This window comes from Perca flavescens, chromosome 9 (genome assembly GCF_004354835.1).
Source record: "Perca flavescens isolate YP-PL-M2 chromosome 9, PFLA_1.0, whole genome shotgun sequence".
Taxonomy (NCBI): domain Eukaryota; kingdom Metazoa; phylum Chordata; class Actinopteri; order Perciformes; family Percidae; genus Perca; species Perca flavescens.
Window position 1 is genome coordinate 32,759,220 of NC_041339.1, and position 22,812 is coordinate 32,782,031.

Consider the following 22,812-nt stretch of genomic DNA (forward strand, 5'->3'; position numbering starts at 1 on the left):
TGGACACAAAACTTAAGACAGTTGTTCCTCATATGCTAATGAGGCTGTTTGCCAAATATGGTGTCAATCGGCCTTTAGCTGGCGCTGTTTTCATTTTTTTTAATTAGCAAATTCGCTTTATGCGAAACCTACTTTTTTAACCTCCCGTAGAGCGTGAATTCCATCTGCACAAAAATTTACACATAGACTCTGTGGATCCTCCTGACAAAACTTTATCAAAAGAATTTTGATAGCTAACACAATGCGCAAGTTACAGAGGACCAACTTCCTGAAGGGGGCTGTCGAAACAGGAAGTTGCGTATATTACCAAGATTTATTCCGATTGCCACCCAACATGACACAGTTGTTCCGCATAGGGGCTTGAGCATCCATGCCAAATTTGGAGTAAATCGGCCATTAGATGGCGCTGTTAGAATTTCTTTAATTAATTATACACATTGCGATATATGGGAAACATACTTTAACTCCTCCTGGGCCGTGAGTCCAATCTGCACGAAAACTTGGATATAGACACGGTGGACCCTCGTGACAAAAATTTATCAAATGAATTTTGATAGCTAACGCAATGCGCAAGTTATTGAGGAACAACTTCCTGTAGGTAGGTGTCGAAACATAAATGGTTCTATCTTGGCAAAAGTTATTCCGATTTACATGAAACTTAGAATGTGTGGTCTACATGTGATGTTGCATTTGCCAGTACCCCCCTGGGGCAAGAAGCGAGGGCCCGTCATCGCTGCTTGCAGCTATAATAATAATAATAATTATTATTATTATTATTATTATTATTATTATTATTATCTACAAAGGTAACAACATGATAATGATTGTAGTAATGTTAAAACTGAAGTGGTCTAAACGGTTATTGTAAAATAAATGTTATAAAAGCCTGTCTCCTCCTATCACAGGTTCATGGTATTTTGCGTCGCTCCAGTTCCTTCAACACGGGTCGCATTGAGCATCTTTACAAGAACCCACAGACGCACACTGAAGGCAGTAAGTATCCAGTCTACACCACCAGTGTTGCAGTTCATCCTCCAAATTCTATATAAATACTATACAAGTATAAACACAGGCAGTTTATATTTCTATTAAAGTTGTAGGTAGTATGTATGAATTAGAGATTGGTACTTTTTAATCTCATTAAAGAACACTCCCCCCCCCCCCCCCAGACCGTAGTAAAGCCCCACGTCATACACAGACTAGAAATCACAAGATAACCGATTTAACATATCTGGCTGATGATTGAATATGTCAATCACCAATGAGATTGAATTATTGTGAGAGTATCATTCTGTGCTTTCCCCCTCTTTGCCAGAAATGAAGCTTCATTATGGCGATCTGACCGACAGCACGTGCCTGGTGAAGATCATTAACCAGGTGAAGCCGACGGAGATCTACAACCTGGGTGCTCAGAGTCATGTCAAGGTAGCGTGATCCCACAAACGCATCACACTCTCATGGATCTTTACTCAATGTGTTGCTGACCTTTTCAGATAAACATTGTAAACTTACTTCCCATTCCCTGGAATCACTGCACATGGGTTTGTTTTAAAGAGCCTCACAATGGGAAAGAGCTGATAACAGTCTTGATAACAGTGAACCGGAGTTATGAATAAGGTTGTGTGGCGTCCAAGTAAAATTTGTTTCGGTTACCTGTCGCATTAAACAGATTTCCAGTAAAATAATAAAAGTAGATTTTTGGGCAGGGACTGCTTGAATATTTTCCTTAAATTCCTCAGTCTTTCCCCTTTTGATTATACAATGGGAACCCGTGTCAGGCCATAACATTTTTTATTTATTGGCAAAAATAACGGCAAATATCATTCCAGTGTTTCCCCTATATTTAATCTGCAGAAGCGCACCGCAGTGAGTCCGTGGATGCTAACCACAGGCAAATGCCTGTGGTTAGTTTACGTCTGTTACAGCAGCAGGACAGTTGAGTGTCCCTTATCAACTTCCAAAGTCAGTTGAACAGGTGAACATTGTTGGTAGCCTACTTGTTACAAATGGTCTCGGTAGTGAACGACACGCTATCATGCTGACGGATTCTATGTTTTTGTGCTCTTAGCTGGATCAGAGAATATTCGGTTAAAGCAGATCGGTGATGATTTTTTGTCCCTCTTGTTCTCTGTGAAGTTCACTGGAAATGATGTAATAGAGCGTTTTTATGTGAAGTGAGTACATTGCTTGTAAGGAAGTAGCAGGCGAACCAGCTTTGAAAGTGATGTATTTTCTTTCTAAATAAGTGCTGTGCGGTGGATCTAATTGATGCTGAAGTGAAGAGTGGTTCATGTGGATTTGGGAAAAAAAAACTGAAAATATTTAAAGAAACTTTTAAAGTGTTTACTTAGTTTGGTCGGAGATTCAGGTGTGTTGTGTGGCTATCCTTCAACAGGGATGAAAAGCTGACTACAGAGGTCTTCTGAGCTCACTTCTTTTCAACTCCACACCTCCAATTTCTTTTCATTTTTCAAGTTCCCTTTTATTAAACTTTAAGGCTGATTAGCTAGTATGTTGAGTTGTAGCCAGCGGCTGTAAAGAAAGCAAACTGTTCCAAAAACCGTTATGCTTTGGCTGCAGTATTGCAAGACTGTAATTAATGGGCTTAAACATGCATGTATTGCCTTAAACACGCTACTTAAAGTCTCTAACACCTTTTTCTTTTTTTTCTTTTGCTGTACTTGAGTTTTCACTATTGCATCTAGAAAATGTAATGACCTTCTTGTCTATTAAACTTGTTATTTGTCAAGTCAATTTGAAACCCACAGTAGTGGATGCCAGTTCCTCCACAAATATAGCTCACTGTGTTTAAGTGCCAGTGTGTGCATATGGTAACTACTGACTGACTGCTGCTGTGATTGGTTAACAGCAGATGATGTTTAAAAAAGGGACTCAGTTCTGGGAAGTGAGCAGCTCATGTGCTGACGCTGGAGCTGATGGGACAGGAAGTTATGTTTTCTTGGATGGGTCAGTTTGTGCCACAATGTTCCTTTTGTCTCGGAGCTCCGCGGTGATCCCAGGAGATCCCTCGGCGCCGACCAACCGCCTCCTCCTGCTCCTCCGCACCGGGATCTGACACAGTCTCCAGGCAGCACTGATCCGCCTGGTTTGGGTGGGATTCAGAGCCAAAGGCTTACTCAGATCACATAAAATAAGGCCATTTGTAATGTGAACATGACACTGCTTTTCCATAGGAAATTGGTACCATTTCATCGTTTTAGTTCAGTTTAGTTTGACGCTAGTCTTTGAATCCCTGAGTAAAACCGGAAGAGCCGGGTCAGCCCTTACATCTTTGGGGTGTAGTATACACTTTGCTAAATTGACAAATTTAACTAATTAATTTGTAAATCAACAGAAAATGTATTGTATGTATTATAGATTCTATAATCTATTAATCCCTTTTCTCAATAATAATGGACAAACGCAAAACATATCCTGATTTCAGTTGGTTGGTTCAGGAATCCCTTCACATGGGTAGGCACTTGTAATGACATCTCGAACATGTTAAGAGGCTAAAAGCACGTTTAAAACTTGCCCTGTTTCAGCCTCCTGGGTGCAAACTGTAGCAGGAGGTTTTTCTCGCTACTGACAGCACTCCAAATTTACAAACTGAGCTACGTGTTGAAATCGACGGGAATTCTCCTGTAATAACTTTGGGTTTTGGACTTTTGGTTGGACAGAAGAAGACAGTTGATGACGTCCCTGAGGCGTTTACTATGTTCTGATATTGTTTTAGACCAAATTATTGATCGAAAAAGTAATCTGCATATCTGTCGATAATAAAAATAGTTCCTAGTTGCAGCACAAGAGAGCTCTGTGACTTAATCATAAAGTATAATAACGATGAGCTAAAAAGGCTAAAAATGAATTAGATACAGTGTTAGTATAAACAATTTTAAATACTATTTGAGTCCTTTATTGTCATTAGTCATTTATTGGGGGAAAATAAATTGATTATTCACTGATAAAGATAACTGTTTGCTGATGCTCTAATAGCATGAAAGTGGGCCCAAGATTGAAGAAAGAGGAAAGACGGAAGGAAGACAGACAGAAAGTGAAAAGGAAGAGAGTGGGAGAATTAATGCGAAGGGCAAGCGATGACTCCTCTCCCTACATCCTTGACTCTGCTCCCACCTCCCACATGGAAGATCCTCCTGAGTCAGGCCACACACACACACACACACACACACACACACACACACACACACACACACACACACACACACACACACACACACACACACACACACACTCACTCACTCACTCACTCTCACTCACACTCTCTCTCTCTCTCTCTCTCACACTCTGAGTGACAGATAAATCCCTGTACGAGGTTCTCCTCTGTTTATTTGTTTCCACACCAATAAACCCGTCTCTGATAGCTCCTCACCTCATGCTGCCCACTCTGAACAGCTGAGCCGGCTGGATATCTGGCGGCAGTGGTGTGGAGCAATTTCCAGTCCGTCTCACCACAGAGGAAAAGATCACTCACACCGGCTACTCAGCATCTCTCCCTTCCTTCCCATCAGCCCTTTCCCTGCTGCTGCCGTCTTACAGGGAATCCCTTCTGAATTATTTGAGTTGTAGTTTTGGTTTAAAATGAGCTGTCTGTGTGGGTGCTGGTTTCCGCTGTAGAGTCATCACTGAGAACAGAGTGAAGGTTATTTTCTAATGCTGCTGGGGCGGAGGTGGACAGGGAATAGTGGACGGACACTGGAGGGCCAGAAAGGCAGCCATCTGCAGTATCAAAAGACCAGCACACGGACAAAACAGAAGGGATATTATGTCTGTTTTTTGTGACTGTAATAGCAGAAGAGTTGATCAGTTTTTTTTTTTTTTTTTTTTCTTTGTGCTCAGGCGGCTTTCCCTAAAGGGATATTCCAGATATGTTATGATAAGCCACAGGAAAGAGGGCCAAAAGAAAACTTAAAACAGTATTTCAGTTACAAGTTATTGGTGGATTGTTTATTATATAGTGCTCAGCACTAACTCAACTAGTATAAGCTGTGGGGATGGACTGTAACCAATTAGCATCATCCCAAAAGTGACTGACTGTGCACTTAAAAGCCCTCAAGATTAATTGTACAAACGGTGAACTTCTTCACTGTTTGCAAAGGAAGAGAGGAACAGTCTACAGCCACGCCATCGGCTGTACTGGTGGTGTGTTGTGGTGTACAGTGGTGTTTTCAGCGAAATGTTAATGTCCGCATTTTAACTTAGTTACATGTTGAGCAGATAATGTTCACCATTTTACTTTAGCATGCCAAGATTTACTTAACAAAATGAAGCTGAGGATGAAGAGACTGTCATAAGTTGGGTTAATATTTGGTCATTAACCAAAGTATTGGACAAAGTAAGGTTCTGATCTGCTGTTATCAGACAGAGGATCACCAAAGTCACTTGGCTTCATCCTCTGGGCACAACGGATATCTGTACCAATCCATCTGAATGTTGTTGAAACATTTAATTAAAAAAACCCAAAACTTTCGACCTTAAGGTGGCGCTACAGAGAAAGTCAGGCAATCCATCCAATCCTTCTGAATCAAAGTTGTGTTTTGGCCGATGAACCAACTGACATTGTCATCCCTAGAGCTAAGCCCTGCATCCACATCCACATCCATAAGCTAACCTTTATCTACAGCAGGGAGAACTTTGTCCTCCTAGAACCTCTCCTCTCAGGCAGCGCTTGTCCCCAGGCTATTCCACTTCAACTAAGATTCTGATAACCATTTTATAAAGCTGAGCCATTTCTTATCGAATACCTAAAAATAACCATTATGTTTAGCAGTGCTAAATGGAATGTAGGAATCAGCAAGGTTACCTTTATAGAAAAGTTTGTGGGTCCCAGTTTGCTCTGCAATGTGTACAAACCAACCACAGCCATGGCTTCATCCAGAACTTGTTGTGTCTTGTTGCTTTGGTCAGAAATGTTCAGGAGTGACCGTTTATGAGGGTTAGTTGGGACTCGTGGCAGTGCATGTTATGTGTGTAGTTTGTGGGCTTCAAAGACCAAAAGAGACTAGACTGGTCAAACTCATTTTGTGTCAGGGTCTCCAAATTGGAGAATTGAATGTGCTTTGCTTTATATAGTTTATTCTTAGATGGTAATAAGTGCTCAAATATAAGAAACGCCACAAACCTATGAACGAATTTAAAGTTTTTGTTTTGACTATTTAATAGGTCAAACCAAATAGGCCGTCCTTCCAGAAAAATGTGGAGTTTTTTTTGTGATTGTGAAATCCTAATGACAATTGAATATTTGGGAAACTGGACTTGTGAAATATGCATGAACAACAAACCTGAAATGGGGAAGTGCTTACATGCTGCTCACAGTAATCTGTTCTGCATCTGAGGGTTCAACACAACCCCGTTGTGTTCTCCCGCTGAAGCGCTTCACAGGAAAGCCGTGAACAAAAGCCCCTCCCCCCCCCCCCTCTCCGTGAGAGAACTCCCACCTGCAGCTGTCACAGCAGACACACAGGGAGACGGGCTAAATTATTAACACACCTCGCTCATGACCGGGAGGAGAGGGGGCAGCGGGATGAGTTTTGGGAGGTGAGCATGCATACACACACACACACACACACACACACACACACACACACACACACACACACACACACACACACACACACACATATATATATATATATATATATATATATATATATATATATATATATATATATATATATATATATATATATATTACAGTGGGGAAATAAGTATTTGACCCCTTGCTGATTTTGCAGGTTTGCCCACTTACAAAGAATGCAAAAATCTACAATTTTAATCATATATACATTCTAACAGTGAAAGACTGAATCCCAAAGAAAATTCCAGAAAATCACATCATATGAATTTATTAAAATTGATAACCATCTGATGAGGAAAAACAAGTATTTGACCCCCTGGACAAACAGCATGTTAATATTTTGTAGAAAAGCCATTATTGGCCAGCACAGATGGCAAACGGTTTTTATAGTTGGTGACAAGGTTTGTGCACATTTCGGCAGGGATGTTGGCCCACTCCTCCCTGCAGACAGCCTCCAAATCATTCAGGTTCCGAGGTTGTCGCCTGGCAACTCGAATTTTAAGCTCCCTCCAAAGATTTTCAATCAGATTCAGGTCTGGAGACTGGCTAGGCCACTCCAGAACCTTGATGTGCTTCTTCTTCAGCCACTCTTTTGTTGCTTTGGCGGTGTGCTTAGGGTCGTTGTCGTGCTGAAACACCCATCCTCGACCCATCTTCAGCTCTCTCACTGAGGGAAGGAGATGTCGGTCCAGAATTCCACGATACATGGCCCCGTCCATCCTCCCCTCAATACGATGGAGTTGTCCCGTCCCCTTGGCTGAAAAGCACCCCCAAAGCATGATGTTGCCACCACCATGCTTGACGGTGGGGATGGTGTTCTTTGGGTTGTACCCGGTGTTCTTTGCCCTCCAAACACGACGAGTTGAGTTGAGGCCAAAAAGTTCTATTTTGGTCTCATATGACCACATCACCTTCTTCCAGGCCTCTTCTGAGTTGTCCAGGTGGTGAATGGCGAACTTCATGCGGGCCTGTACATGTTTCTTCTTGAGCAGGGGGACCTTGCGTGCGCTGCAGGATTTCAATCCATGACTGCGTAGTGTGTTACCAACCGTTTCTTTTGTAACTGTGGTCCCAGCTGCCTTCAGTTGATTCATCAGTTCCCCCCTTGTGGTTTTGGGATGATTCCTCACCGTTCGCATGATCAGGGACACCCCACGAGGCAAGATCTTGTGTGGAGGCCCAGACCGAGGGAGGTTGGCGGTGGTGTGGTGCTTCTTCCATTTCCTGATAACTGCACCGACAGTTGATCTTTTCTCTCCAAGTTGCTTTCCGATTCTCTTGTAGCCCATCCCAGCCTTGTGCAGATCAACAATCTTGTCCCTGATGTCCGTAGAAAGCTCTTTGGTCTTGCCCATGGTGGTGATGTTGGATGCTGGTTGTTTGGGTGTTGACAGGTGTCTTTTATACAGGTAACGAGGTGAGGCAGGTGTATTTGATGTAGATAATTGGTTCGGATTGGGGCTGTGTCTTAAAGAAAGACTAACTGGCTTGTAGGAGCCAGAATACTTGCTGTTCGTCCAGGGGGTCAAATACTTGTTTTTCCTCATCAGATGGTTATCAATTTTAATAAATTCATATGATGTGATTTTCTGGAATTTTCTTTGGGATTCAGTCTTTCACTGTTAGAATGTACATATGATTAAAATTGTAGATTTTTGCATTCTTTGTAAGTGGGCAAACCTGCAAAATCAGCAAGGGGTCACAAATATATATATATATATATATATATATATATATATATATATATATATATATATATATATATATATATATATATATAATGAAGCGGCACTAATTTCCACTGCATTGTGTTTGATGGCTTCTGAAGACAAAAGTGCAGATTGCATCCAGGAGACAGACTTCCTTGATCTATATCCTTCGTTATCCATATCCGAATTCCTCCTCCAAAGGACTTATCATCATCCTATTATCTTCTTACAGCTCTTTCTCTCTCTACTACCCTTTGGTCTCTCCCCCATCCGGGTTTGCAGAAGCTCCCACGCCAGAGACACACACAGGATTTAACACGCCTGTTTCCCCACAAAGCACTGTTTGCTCCGTGTGTTGATGGGTTTATAGGCCTGAAATGGCTATTGTGCAGTCTGCCAGCAGGTTACTCTCATACAATACCACTACTTACTACAGTTTGTGGGCATGTTATGCAATTCTTGTAACTTGTTAGTGATTGTTTTGCCTGTGTGTGTGATGCGTGGGTTGGGGATGTTGTAGTGTGTTTAGACGCACAATTTCAATATATATTTGGATTATGTAAGAAAAGCATTGTCCGAAAGACTCTTCTTCTTAGGTCATGAAAAGTTAACATTGTTAGGTTTATAAAATCTTTTTAAAGACCCCTTGGATTATCTCAAGGACTGCATTGTCACGAAGCCAAGTTGTTAGTCGTTGAAAAATTGACATTTTTGGGAAACATGGATTTCACAGGACGGGGAGGATAGTTCTGCAAATGCCAATTCTCCTATTTGTTACGCTAATAAAACCATTTAAAACCCCTCAGATTACCTCAAAACTGCGTTGTCCCAAAGCTAGAGTAAACTTTTTATCGTGCACAGTGCTACAGTCCTGTGCTTCAAAAAATATATCCTCACAAAAACATTATGAAAACATAAGACATTAGGAATTTACAACACGGCAGCTGAAAGTGCCTGTGTATTTAATGCACAATGCTCTTCTTTTGCACTAAGATTTATCTCTAGAGTTCAGCAGCTTGATGGAGGCTAGAATAAACGATGGCTTCAAGCGGTTCGATTTGCACTTTTGCACTTGTCTTTTTCCTGATGGCAGAGGTTCGTATTCAGACAAGTCTGCAATGATTTGTGTTGCTTGTACAGGCTCTGTATGTCTCATATTCTTTCTTCTTAAAACAAGATGTCTGTAGTTTATCATCAAATCACACACATTTTCAGAAATGTTAAGAACATATCCCCTGCTGCTCAGGCTAAACAACCTTTAAGGACCCTTACCCTTATTATCTCAAGAACGTATTGTCGCAAAGCTGAAAACAACATGGTTTTTGTTAGTCCATGAAAAGCAGACAATTGGCAGGAATTAGTTTACATCAGAATATTCCCCCAAAATTGATGAAGGCCATGAGATGCAGAATAAGCTAGCACTCCTTAATAAGCCTGTTAGACTATTTAAAAAATCTATCTCTAGACTATCTCCAACATGGTTTGTTTTTTGACAGATGTGTGAAAGTGATTATCATTTTGTAAATACCAATTCTCCAGCTTTGTCCTAACAAAGACGTTTTAGTAGTAGTGAAACAAAAACATTGTTACAAAACTCAAAATAACACTGCTTGTCCTAACTCTGAAATATTTGAGAGGAATTGTTTTCATAGGCGACAATGGTAATTTAAAAAAAATATATACAAATTCTTCATTCTCCTGCTGCTTTGGGCTATAATCCTTTCAGATTATCTCAAAAAAGTTCATTGATACAAACAAGAGTTTTCCTTAGTTCATAAAAAGTTTCGGAGAAACCTGGTTTTCACAGGACAGCGTCGAACTCCTCAGTGAATGATGAGCGGTTTCGTCTCTGTAACAGCCCATTGGCCGGGTTTACTCACTCTCTGATTGGTGTTTATATTATTCCCGTCCAATCAGCCCTCAACGGCACGCTTGCTGCGGTTGTGTGTATCTCATAAAGACTCGCCTGGAACGAAATTAGCGCATTCCCCACTGAAGTATGTGATTTCTGTCTCTTAGGACTCATTAGCTGCGTGTGTGAGGTTTGTGTGTATTTAAGGTGCCATGTTTTCCATTGTTTTAAAATTGCCATTCAGGATCAGAATCCTGGTAGTTTTGGCCAAAATGGAGATGCAGTATAATCTCTGAGCCCACATTTTCTCATGCGTCCCGCCTATTGAATGAGCACAAACGGAACCGTGTTGTGTTGGTGGCCTGGTTGTCGGCGGTCTAGAATAGCTCCCTGAGCAGGCCAGTCCCTGTTTTGAAAGGTTAGGCCTTCACACGAGGCAGCCTGCCTGCCCTGGATCCAAAGTGAACTTAAGCTTAAGAATAGCCTATTTTGAGCCAAGAGAAACAAGTCTAAACTTTCCCCGTTCAGAGTCAGGGAATGTTTTGTGGTTGATCTTTGTGGGTCAGATTCGTTGCTCCACTCATGAGTCAGTTCTTTTTCTGTTTTCCAGTGAAGTTGTAACACATGGAAACATGCAGTTTGGGAAAGGAGGAGAGGTGGGAGTATGTGTGTGGGGGGCTTTTTGAGGTTTAAGTAAATACACGGAGTCAATAAATAGTATCACAAAGCTAAATATGATTGCATCTAAGTCTGTATCTTAAATCAAACCCCAAATATTCCAGATTGTCTTGTCCGTGTGACATACAGAAGCAAAGATAAACAGTGCAGATGCAGTTTCACCTGTGATTCATAGATGGCAGCAGTGAGCCACTGTGAAGAACTCCCCTAGGTATTAAACAGCAGCAGTCCCAGTCAGGTCTGGGGACTTTTTATATAGGATTTACCTTCATTACAAGTTATCCATTTTCAAAGATTTTATCTTTACAAAACCAAAATAGGCTGCATATATTATTATTAATAATATAGTTACTAGAAAAATGAACTCAAGTAATCCAGGCATTTGAATTTAAGTGCTTTAAAGATGAATGCATTAGTCAATCACAGCAACAGTGTCGATAATATATTAAGTCATTGATCAAGCAAAAATGCTAAATATTCAGTGGTTCCAGCTTCTCACATCTCCAGATTTGCTGCTTTTCTTTAATATCATTGTAAGATTAAATCTAAAGGATGTATCTTTATCAAAAGTAATTTGGTTTGAAAAACGACTATACAAATTAGAACTGCTTTACAAGTTTAAAAGAATAATTAATAGTGATAATCAATAAATTCAACTTTTGTGTTTTATTTGCTGGTTTCAGATCCTCAGTGCTAGGTTTGGCTGTTTTATGTGACAGTAAACTGGATAGTTTAGCATTTGGACTGTTGTCAGACAGAACAATATTTTAAAAACATCACCTTGGGCTCCAGGAACTTGCAATGAACATTTAAAAAAATATTTTTTCCATTTATTAATTTTATACACATGTTATAATAGTTGATCATTTTAAAAGTAACTGACAGATTCATTGCTAAGAAAAACTATCCTTACTCTACTCAATATAAAAACATCTTTAGAGTTTAAATGATTAGCTGATTAATTAAACAGTCGATTGACAGAAAATCAATCTGCGGCAATTTGAATAATTGATTATTTTTCATTATTTATTTTTCACACAAAAAATGCCAAACATCTTTGCTTCCAGCTTCTGAAATGACAACATTTTTCTTTCTTATTGTTTCTTTTTCAAAAAAGGTTTTCAGCAGATGAATTGATAGTGAAAACAATAGTTTCAGCTCTACGATGGTTTTATCTTTGTTTGAATTAATGATAGAAGCCGGGTCTGGATGAGACCCTCTGCAGGCCAGTCTGTCACATTACAACTCTTCTTTAAGTAGCTGGTTCAGGGTTCCAGCTCTTAAGTTGGTGCCTACTTTTCAACTTTTTCAGTCAAATGCGTAAAAAGTAGAGTGAATTCAAGAAAACGAGGGAGAAAAAGATTGGAAAGTTAGACTGGGAAGAGATCAAAACTGGTCAAACGGTGCCGCTGACAAAACTATTGTTGTATTTTATTTTCCTTATCCGGTTCTCAATGGTTTTTCAGCTGAGGGCCCTTGACGAGATAAAGAATATACCGGGGACCCCCTCATGTGTGTCCCTTGGACCAATTTGATGTAGTTTTTTTTTTTTTTTTTTTTTTCACTTCTATAGTTTTAGTCACGTGAAAGAACAACACGAGAAATGTATTAGGCCGGTAACACACTGAACGCGTCACGCGAGCATGTCAGCCGCGTGGCATGTCGGTTTATATTTGGGCTCCCATGTTAACAGGTCAGAGCTTACACGCTGCCGGCGGGACATGCGCGGCTCGAGACGCGCCTGAGACGCGTGCCTGCTAGAAATAGAACCGACGCCTATTTTTTACGCGAGCGTGTTGGAAGCGTTTCCAGGCAAAATAGAATAGGAAAAGATGTTTATATGTAATTTAGACACAAATACATTTTAACAAATGACATGTTGATGTTTGAAAGCCTCTAGGTTTTGATATAAATGCAGATAGGCCTATATGAATGTAATTTTTTTTTGTATCGATTTTCTAATATTGCACCTGTCAATACAAAACGAAATATTCTGTAGCCTATTTTGCCGTCAATACTGCCGACGTTGTCTTCGCTGTAATCAAATCAGTATATATTTATGTTTAACATGGTATTTCATTTTATCAATGGGAAACATCCATGTGTCCAGACAAGGCTAGCAGCAGCAGCAGCAGCGCCGCGTCAGACACGTTTCTGGTGTGTAAAGACCGACAAAATCCACGCAGCTGACACGCCACGCTCATGCCACGCCTGCAGTGTGTAACCGGCCTTAGAAATATATTAGATATGTTTAAAAAATACTTGCACAATCGCAACACAGAATACCCATAAACCAATGCAACTGACATCAATTCAATGCAAGTTACACTGTACCTAAACAAAAGTAACAAAGGCAAATCAAGGGGAAAGGGCTAATTTGAAGTGCATTTCAATGTAAATATTATTTGTTAAACTATGAAGCCTTTTGTAAAGAAATAAAAAGATTAGCTCAGTGATTCTCCCCCGTCTCTCCCCTTCTAACTTTCTTCCTCCTCCTTACTGCATGTCCTTCATTCCATTTTTACCTCTGTGGTGAGTGAGTGACTGACAGTAGCCTGTAGCGTATTTGTCGGTACCACAACTTGCCACAATAAACACACAAAGCTGGGATTGGGTGCTTAATTAGTTTGGTGTAGTTGGTAAGATGGGAGAGCCAAGGTGAGAAGACGGTAACCAGGGATTACACTAAATATTTATCAAACTCATCAATCTTCCTGTTGCTATGGCCTCCAGGGAGACAGTTGCAATTATAATCAGCTTCGTAGCGTCGTACTGGATGTTCTGTAATGATTTATCTGGAGATCTGCTGGTTGTGTGATCAGTGAACATGGCATGTCACGTCTTAAGGGATTCTTCATCAACTACTTCCAAGTTATCTGACTTTGAGGTGCATGAAAAAGACTTTCTTGGTAATTAGACCTAACCTGTAATTAGAGTCTTACTTTGTTTGTGGTATTTAGCTTATTATTACATTATATCTATAAATATCTCAATCTATATTTCAAAACAATCCTTATGGAGAAAATTGACAAAAGTGAAGTTAGAACCACTGCAATTAGCAACACCATGTCCTGAACTGGAAACTTTTAGACTCAGAGAACCAGACGTTTTGTTGAAAAGATGTAACCGACCGACAGCCAATGGTAGACAAATTATTCAGATGCTTTACTTAAGTAAAAGTACTAATACCGCACTGTAAAAATACTCTTTTACAAGTAAAAGTCCTGCATTCAAATTTTCCTTAGTGAAAGTATGTGAGAGTAATCAGGAAAATGTTCTTAAAGTATTAAAAGTAAAAGTACTCATTGCAGAAAAAAACCCCTCACATTTTAGAAACAGGAAACGATCCAAACAGTTCTGTCAGTCAACTAAGTGTTAATGGTCTAATCATTTCAGCTGGACCTATGTAGGCTGTTGTATTGTTGAGTAGTTTCATTTATAATAAAACATCATATTTTATAAACTACATGTGTTTTGTGTGCAAAAATCTTAATTTGTAAAGTTACTAGTAACTGAAACTGTCAGATGAATGTAGTGGAGTAAAAAGTCCAGTATTTCTCTCTGAAATGTGGCAGAGTAGAAAGTGACATGAAAAGACTCAAGTACAGTACAAGTACCTCAGGTTTGTACTTAAGTACAGTACTTGAATAAATGTACTTAGTTACATTTCACCACTGCCGACAACTAAATATGTAATGACCGCACTTAACACTGTACAATTCATTTAATTAAGTTACCTTTTCTTTCATCGTTGAGTTAATGCCCAGTTAAATTAGAACTTGTGATTTCAAGTTAATGTTAAACTAATTGTTCACTTACAGTAACTTACAAAATTAAGTTCTTCACAAACATTGTTATCTTATTATGATGCTTCACAACACGCATTGCAGTTTAGTTTTCCTGCTTTTTTTTTTTTTTTTATTAAAGTGCTCATATTATGCTCATTTTCAGGTTCATAATTGTATTTAGAGGTTATATCAGAATAGGTTTACATGGTTTAATTTTCAAAAAATACCATATTTTTGTTGTACTGCACATTGCTGCAGCTGCTCTTTTCATCCTGTGTGTTGAGCTCTCTGTTTTAGCTACAGAGTGAGGCATCTCACTTCTGTTCCATCTTTGTTGGGAGTCGCAGATGCGCAGAAGCTAGGTAAGGACTACTAGCCAGTCAGGAGCAGGGTATGAGGGCGTGCCACGCTAGCAGCTAGGCGAGCATTAAACGTGTGTTACAAAGTGACGCACGTTTGTCTCTAAAGTAAAGGCTGGACTACAGTAGAGCTGTTTGGAGCAGTTTGTGAACAGTGTTTTCTGTTTCCCTTTGGGGTGGACTTTGGGCTTTTTCACTTTGTAAACCTATAACATGCACAAAAAAGATATATAACCCAATAAAGGGAAGGGAAAACGCCAAAAAGCATAATATGAGCACTTTAAATTTGAAGTTCAAAAGTAGCTGTACACTTGCCTATAAGGAAGGATTGTTATATGTATGCTAGTAATAATCATTTATTTTTTAAATTCATATAGCACTTGTGTCTTAAAAGAGTTGTAGGGTCTTTGCTCTCATTCGGCGAAAGATAGTGACTTAGCAAGACATTTATTTAAATGAAAATCTTTGAGATTATTACTTTAACTGAATAGCCATCACAGATATGTCCGCTCCTTCAGTTTGTTGCCTTTTGATATTAAAATGAGCACATCTGTCATCGTTTCAAAAATGTTTCCATGATATTTTAGTTTATTTCTGTCGTTTTGGATGATTTAGACATTCTCTACAGTACTTAATATAGCCAGTCACTGTAGGGTTTGGTTTTGTTATTGACGTTGTGGCTTCACCGATGGCCTCTTATGCTTCAGCTGCAGCAGTAGTGTTGAGGCAACTGCACCCAAAGGTAACCGATCTACAGTTTGTGTTGCGTATAAGCTTCATGCGTGTGGTATTTATTTTAGTTTAGCATCAGTTAGCGTCGCTCCTTGTTCTTCCAGAAAAGGGAGGGTAAATCACACCTGGGACAGAAATACCTGTGTGAACATAAGGTTCAAATGAGTTTACACAATGAACCTAGAGACAGCTTAGTTGACACACAGCTTTGGCAGTATTGGTATTTTTCTCTAGTGTGCATACATAGTGCTGTTTACATAGACATTATAGCATGTGTACAAAGGGATTTTTGTGAGCAGACTCACTGACTGTATACATACACACAAGCAGAAAGGCTTAGTGTTGATGTGTGAAGAGATCTGGGCATCTTTTTTAAAATCTGTTTTCACTTGTTCGTATCAAGAGGCGGCTGCCAAACTGCACCTAGACTTTATTGTTATCTTATGAAGAAAATCAGTCATAATATATCCTTCCTCAGTCATCAGTGCAGCCTCTTAATTACACTGTATCCCCTGTAACACCCACACTTCCATAAGTGACATAAGGTCATTACTCACAGTAAACACGGTTGCTAATCCGTGAACACAAGTCCTGACTGCTGCTGCCCACTCTCTGCTGTGTGCTCACACCCTCGTAGACACACACACACACACACACACACACACACACACACACACACACACACACACACACACACACACCAATACTTCCCCTGCTAATGGCATGTTTGTGTAATTCAGCCGTTTGTTTGGAGTTTTTCTTCACAGCGTGGCCCGCAGTCGGATCCCGGTCTAGCTATTGTTTGTAACAATACAATTTCGAAAGGAAAACAATGGTGTTAATCTCCAATTAGGGATGAAAGTCAGGGCCCCCGAAAAAGGGTGGCATAATTGTTATTTCACAACCTGTAAATTCCCTTTTAAGAGTGTCATAATCTGTAATTGTCCAAAAGGCACTGGCCCCTATATTGTTTTGGTTAAGAGTGCGCGTGGGTGCGTTCCATGTTCTCCGCATTCAAACGTGTTTCTGTTGGGTAATATGAGGACTGCAATCCATTTACAAAAGCCTGCTGTAATGAGCTATGATCTCACTTGTTTGGATCACATCATGAGATGATGATCAGGGGAACAAAAGCAAGAAGAGGAGAGGTAGAGTTTGAATCGAGGGCAAAGAGGAGTTACGACATCAGATGCTAATCTACACGAGTGTAATTGTTTTAGTCTTTCGTTAACTTAATGGAGGTGTTATTGTACATTGTGGAATTTATTTTTTATGTCTAGCTTCTTTGTGTGCGTGTGCGCAGGCTGTTGCCTTTGCCTGTGTACTATATTTTTTAATTGAAGCTTTAAATCAGGCTGTCATACCTTTTTTATGAAGGGTTGGGCCACTCGCTCTTACCTTGTCTGCTGTCAGCCAGACAAACGGGCCTTTATTCTCTGAAATAGAGCGGGATGGTCAGGTACAAAAAACAGCGATCACAGCTGCTTAGTGGACTATTCATAGACAGTGAGCGGTGTAGGAGATTCAAGTACTCTTGTTTTGACTCCAAGACCTGAAATGACCTTTGGGGACATGTGACCGCTTTTTAGATAGTTGATAAAATTTCAATTTTACTTTTTAAATGATAAAAACAACTATACTTTCAAACCAACGTGGGTAAACCATTTCTTTATAGAGCTTGCTTTGTGCACGGCGATATTGTCATTGTCAAGTTAAAAAAAAGTGTTTACAAGAGTATCACTTCTCGCCCTCAGGCTGCTGTAGGATTGCAGTTAAAATCATGATTACGCCTCCTTATTATTATCATTAGAGCAGGTATCCGATATTGTCATGTTTATATATATATATATATATATTTCTTTTTACGTGGAACTAAAACAGACCAAATGAACACAAAAGTACTGTAAATAGCCAGTGATGTCTAAATACTTTTGGCCATATAGTTCTTATAGGTACTAAAGTAAGATTTACATAACTGTTTTTAAAAAGTAAATTAAAGTATCAAAATGAGACATCATGCCTTTCTTTAAGGCAACGTTGTTGATCGATGTCTTTGAGTGTGTGCATGTATGAATCAGGAGGGGAGTGTGTGGTCACACACATGGCCTGTATACCAGCACCTTTTGTCCAGCGGTTTCCTGCCGTGTGCGTGTGTCAAATAGAAAAAGTGATCATTAATCAAACTATCAGCACTTGTTTCTTTCTGCCGTCCTGCCTCGGCTGTTTTGCCTCTTAATTTTTCCATCTTAGGGACGGAGGGAAATTTTAAATTTTCTTTGTTTAAATGGAAGTATATCAGGATCTTTCGAAGTTGTAAAAAAGTGTCTACAAGAGTATCCCTTCTCGCCCTCAGGCTGCTGTAGGATTGCAGTTAAAATCATGATTACGCCTCCTTATTATTATCATTAGAGCAGGTATCCGCAGCAGTGATGAGAAACGTCTTTGGCAGTGTGAGAAGTTGCAAAGTGTGATAAATGGCTCCTGCTCTTGTCACTGGGAAGAATGGTTTTCAGTTTTCCACAGTACCATCAATCATCAGCGCTGGCGTCTGGCAGGGCAGGTTAGGTGGACGGACAGACAGGGCGAGGCTGACGGACATGTGAGGCAGACGAGCACTGAACTGTCAAGAGGCCGCCAACCTCCAACTGTTGACTTAAAAGCTTGTAACCTCTCGGCCTCCCTGAGCTCATCCTGCAGACAGATTCCCCTATTTGTTTTTGTTTGAATCCAACCTGGTTTCATCATCATTATCACATAAATCAGCCAATGATGGCGTAATCATTTAACATAGAGAAACTGAACAAGTCATCTCTTGATTATTTTTTCAAATAATTAAAGTAATAGTAAACGTGCCCAACCGATACTAGATTTTTGAGACAGATACCATATTTATATTTGAGTTCTGTGGATTTAATTTTTTATATAAATATATATATTTTACACAGGCCAAAAGTTTGGACACACCTTCTCATTCAATGTGTTTCTGTATTTTCATGACTATTTACATTGTAGATTCCCACTGAAGGCATCAAAACTATGAATGATCACATATGGAATTATGTACTTAACAAAAAAGTGTGAAATAACTGAAAACTTTGCTTTTTTTGATAGCGCTGCAAACCCTTGGTGTTCTCTCAATGAGCTTCATGAGGTAGTCACCTGAAATGGTTTTCACTTCACAGGTGTGCTTTGTCAGGGTTAATTAGTGGAATTTGTTACCTTATTAATAAAAAAATCAGTCATCATGGTTTAGCAGAAAGAGCAGAAAAAACATTTCGAAGTCCAAAACATCTCGCAGCTGTTTTCTTTGGATGAAACTGTGGCGGGCGCCCCTCTCAGGCATGTAAATCACTTCTGAAAGTGCCCTCTTAGCGGATGGCGCATCGCAGACATGCTTAAGCTGCAGTAAGTGACCCTGAGATATGAGTGATATTTGTGCGCGTGTGCAGTCGTTTGAGCATATGTTTGCATCCCTACGTATGTGGATGTGTGATTTGACATCCATGTAGGCTGGTGGTAGAGCTGGGCCATTTGTTTCCCTAAAAACATCTGCGATTTTTTTTTTTTTATAATAAACTCTATTTTCGATTTGATTTCCCCCCCCCCTCCATTTAAAACAAAAATAACTGCGAACTGTATATATATTTAAAAAATATATATTTATTGTATTTAATTAAAGTGCATCAACATAAACAAAATTGCAAAGGCAAACCCTTTCTCTAAGTGAAAAGTCACTGTGCAGTGTGCAACAAAGATTGTTAAACATCCAAATTATTTATACTGTATTTGGATTAAAAAAAAATCAAAAAAATCATCTGAAAAAAAATATGCATCGATTTGACCTACCAACTCGATTTTTAAATCAAATCGATTTTTTTCCCAGCCCTAGCTGGTGGTAATGAAGATGATGACGACGAGGGAAGGGGGTGGGTGAGTGGGTGAGTGGGGGGGGGATTGATGATAAGTGCCATCTCACAGAGAACAGAACACGATTAGTCAGGAGATAATCTCTGCTCTCCTCCGTCTGTGTATGCAATGTAGGCAAAGTCCAAAGAAAACACTCTATTGTTTTCTTTACTTTTCTCTGCTTTACACACACACACACACACACACACACACTCTAAACGATTACAGAGTTTAGCAAGAGATGACACACGGAAGAGTGGGTGTTTTTTTTGTTTTTTTGTGAATGTCATTTGTGTCTGCGTACAAATTTGCCTCTCCACCGTGTTTGGATTTCTCTCTCTCTCTCTCTCTCTCTCTCTCTCTCTCTCTCTCTCTCTCTCTCGTGTTTGGATTTCTCTCTCTCTCTCTCTCTCTCTCTCTCTCTCTCTCTCTCTCTCTCTCTCTCTCTCTCTCTGCTGTAGGTGGCCTTGTCATATTCGGGGTGTCAGGGTGTAGCCGGAGCTTAGCGGCAAAGCTTGAGGGTCCCCTGACATTCCTAACTGTTCCCTCAAGCATTCCTTCCCCAAATTATGCATATAATGACGGCGGGGGAAAAACCATAGATACACAAACACTGGCCAGGGCAGTATTCACACTTTCCCTTGACCGGCCAGTCATTTTGACAGGAACGACGATTATAGACACACACACACACACACACACACACACACACACACACATACACCTGGGATTTTGATCTTCCCATGCTAAATCTTTCCTACATCTCTGTGCCACTGGTATAGTAATATCTGCTCTGGCTCAGTAATCTAAGCTGGGAGTTTATATACATGTGTGGCCAGCGCAGGCCACCACCACAGCTAAACGTTTACAATATTAGTCTCCAAGTGATGCCTGTTGTAATAAAAGTCAAGCGTCTCGCCCAATGCAGTGAAACCAATCTGTCGTGCTGATCTTATTATAGTCAAATTAAACTGTCGTGCCTCGGGCAGCGAGGCTGTAAACTGTGGAACTCGAATAAAAACACACTTCGTATTCGCCAAGACCTCCGCCGTCATCATCCACAGGTGTGACACTGTCTGTGTGTCTGTGTGCTCGATGCACGGCCAGCTCAGCGTGTGGAGACACTGTGGTGGGAATATGTTGAAGTAGTTTTCAAGCATGTAACTCTTCTTTTATGTGCAAACCAAATGTGTGTGCTAGGAATGTTTGGTGGTGTTTTGGTTTGTTTGAAATTCTTCTACACGGGTGCTAATACAATACACAATACTTTGATAAATGTTGGAAACCAAGCAGCTGTACAAGAACTGTGCCTATATAGAATACTGTCTGAAAGTTTTGTAGAATTTTAATAAAAGTCAGCAACTATCTTATTAAAAATAAGTAACCAAGGTTAATAAGTAGATCAGATACTTGTTTCTGTGTGTTAATACCCAGCCCAGCACTTTAATGTGTGATATAATATGTGTGAATGTCTTGGCCAAAATTATCTCACAATACTTTGTTACAATTATAAATACTGATAAATGAATACAAGTATGAGAATGTGTGGTAAAAACATAAAACACTTACTTTAAAAAAAAAAAAAACTCCAGTCATAACATTATTTTTAGTTTCATTTGTTTATTTGACAAGGACCGTGCTCATTAATCAAAAGCAACGTTTTAAAATGGCAACTTAAAAAAAAAATACTTTAATATTTTATTATATATTTACATTATATTATATACTATATTATAATGTTCAACAGTTTCTAGAGCGGTCACTTTTTTTCCGTTACTGCTTAAGAAAAATATGGTTTTCATTCATTTCATTGGAAATGTGTAATAACCATATTATCATCACCTCTATAAATATTTTCATTCTCAATTGATCTATTGTTTAATAATTTAGTCCAAAAAAGTCTATAAAAACATATGCTCTAATCAATTGAAATGTTAATACTACTAAGTTTCTTATCTCTTTAGTGGACTGTTGCATTAAATACTTCTGAAACTGAACTACTAATATGACTTCAGCTTTAGCTAACTTTACAGGGGTGGTCAGAATGAAAGGAACACTTTGTAATATAAAATACCATGTACTTGAGTCAATACCTCTCTGATTAAACATTAAGAGATTCACAAAGTAATCACGTATTTCAGGGCGCTTGCATTAAATGATACAGATGTTCCTGTTGTGTTTTCTGCCCTTGTATGCTGCAAAAAAGCAGAACAAAATGAATATTGCATTTTGAGCATCAGCTCTTTTTTGTTTTTGAAAACCGACAAAAAACTAAGCTATCAATATCTAATTTCTTTCTTTCTTTCCAACTAAAATAATAATGGAGTACAACTATCAAGTAACTACAATTCAACAATAATAATAATAAAAAAAGTAACCTTAAGGCCTACTGAACATACAAATATTTGTAAAGTACAGTGTGAGCCTCCACAGCTGGTGATGCTTGCTGTTGCAGAAAAGTCGTGCAGCGTATTTTGCTGGATTGTGTCTTAACTTGCATCGTTTTGGCAGCCGGGGCCTCAGAGAGCGAGCGAGAGAACATCTCAGAGCCAGACATTTTTCTCTCTCCACTCTCAGATGTTGTGTGTGTGTGTGTGTGTGTGTGTGTGTGTGTGTGTGTGTGTGTGTGTGTGTGTGTGTGTGTGTGTGTGTGTGTGTGTGTGTGTGTGTGTGTGTGTGTGTGTGTGTGTGTGTGTGTGTGTGTGTGTGTGTGTGTGTGTGTGTGTGTGTGTGTGTGTGTGTGTGGACCCTGCTCAGGTTTAAGAGACAGGACGGTATTACCACAGTGTCAGTCAGCAGCTCACTGCCCCGGGGGAGGGACGCAGGCACAGACACACACTTTATGTATTGTTGCAGGCCGCTTTTCTGGTTGGGGTTGGTTCTTTTCTCATTTATTGACTTTGACTTGTGGGTTAAGTAAGACAATATGGCCCATCATAACCGCATGTGAAGTCTCAATGCTACTGTTCCTTATTTCTGCAGATTTATGGATCAAGCTCTGGATGTTACTGTAGCTGTTATAATTTAAAGAGTGCTCTGTGTTTAAACCTTTTTATTCTCAACTAAATCGGCGTGACACTGATTCCATCATTATGCTTTGCTTAGACACGTTAAGAAATTGCTTTGATGAAGAGGATTTTATGATTTTTAAAGAGATCCTGGTGAGTTTTTTTAACTGCCGGCAAAATGCAGA

At 39.6% G+C, this 22,812-nt stretch overlaps 1 protein-coding gene across 1 annotated transcript in view; it reads left to right on the forward strand.

The window, feature by feature from the left end:
• gmds (GDP-mannose 4,6-dehydratase) overlaps positions 1-22,812 on the forward strand; it is a 183,671-nt gene that overhangs the window by 19,762 nt on the left and 141,097 nt on the right. The window contains exons 3-4 of the mRNA XM_028587738.1: positions 906-993; positions 1,316-1,425. Of these exons, the coding sequence (XP_028443539.1) occupies positions 906-993; positions 1,316-1,425 (198 nt within the window). The remainder of the gene's footprint in view (positions 1-905; positions 994-1,315; positions 1,426-22,812) is intronic.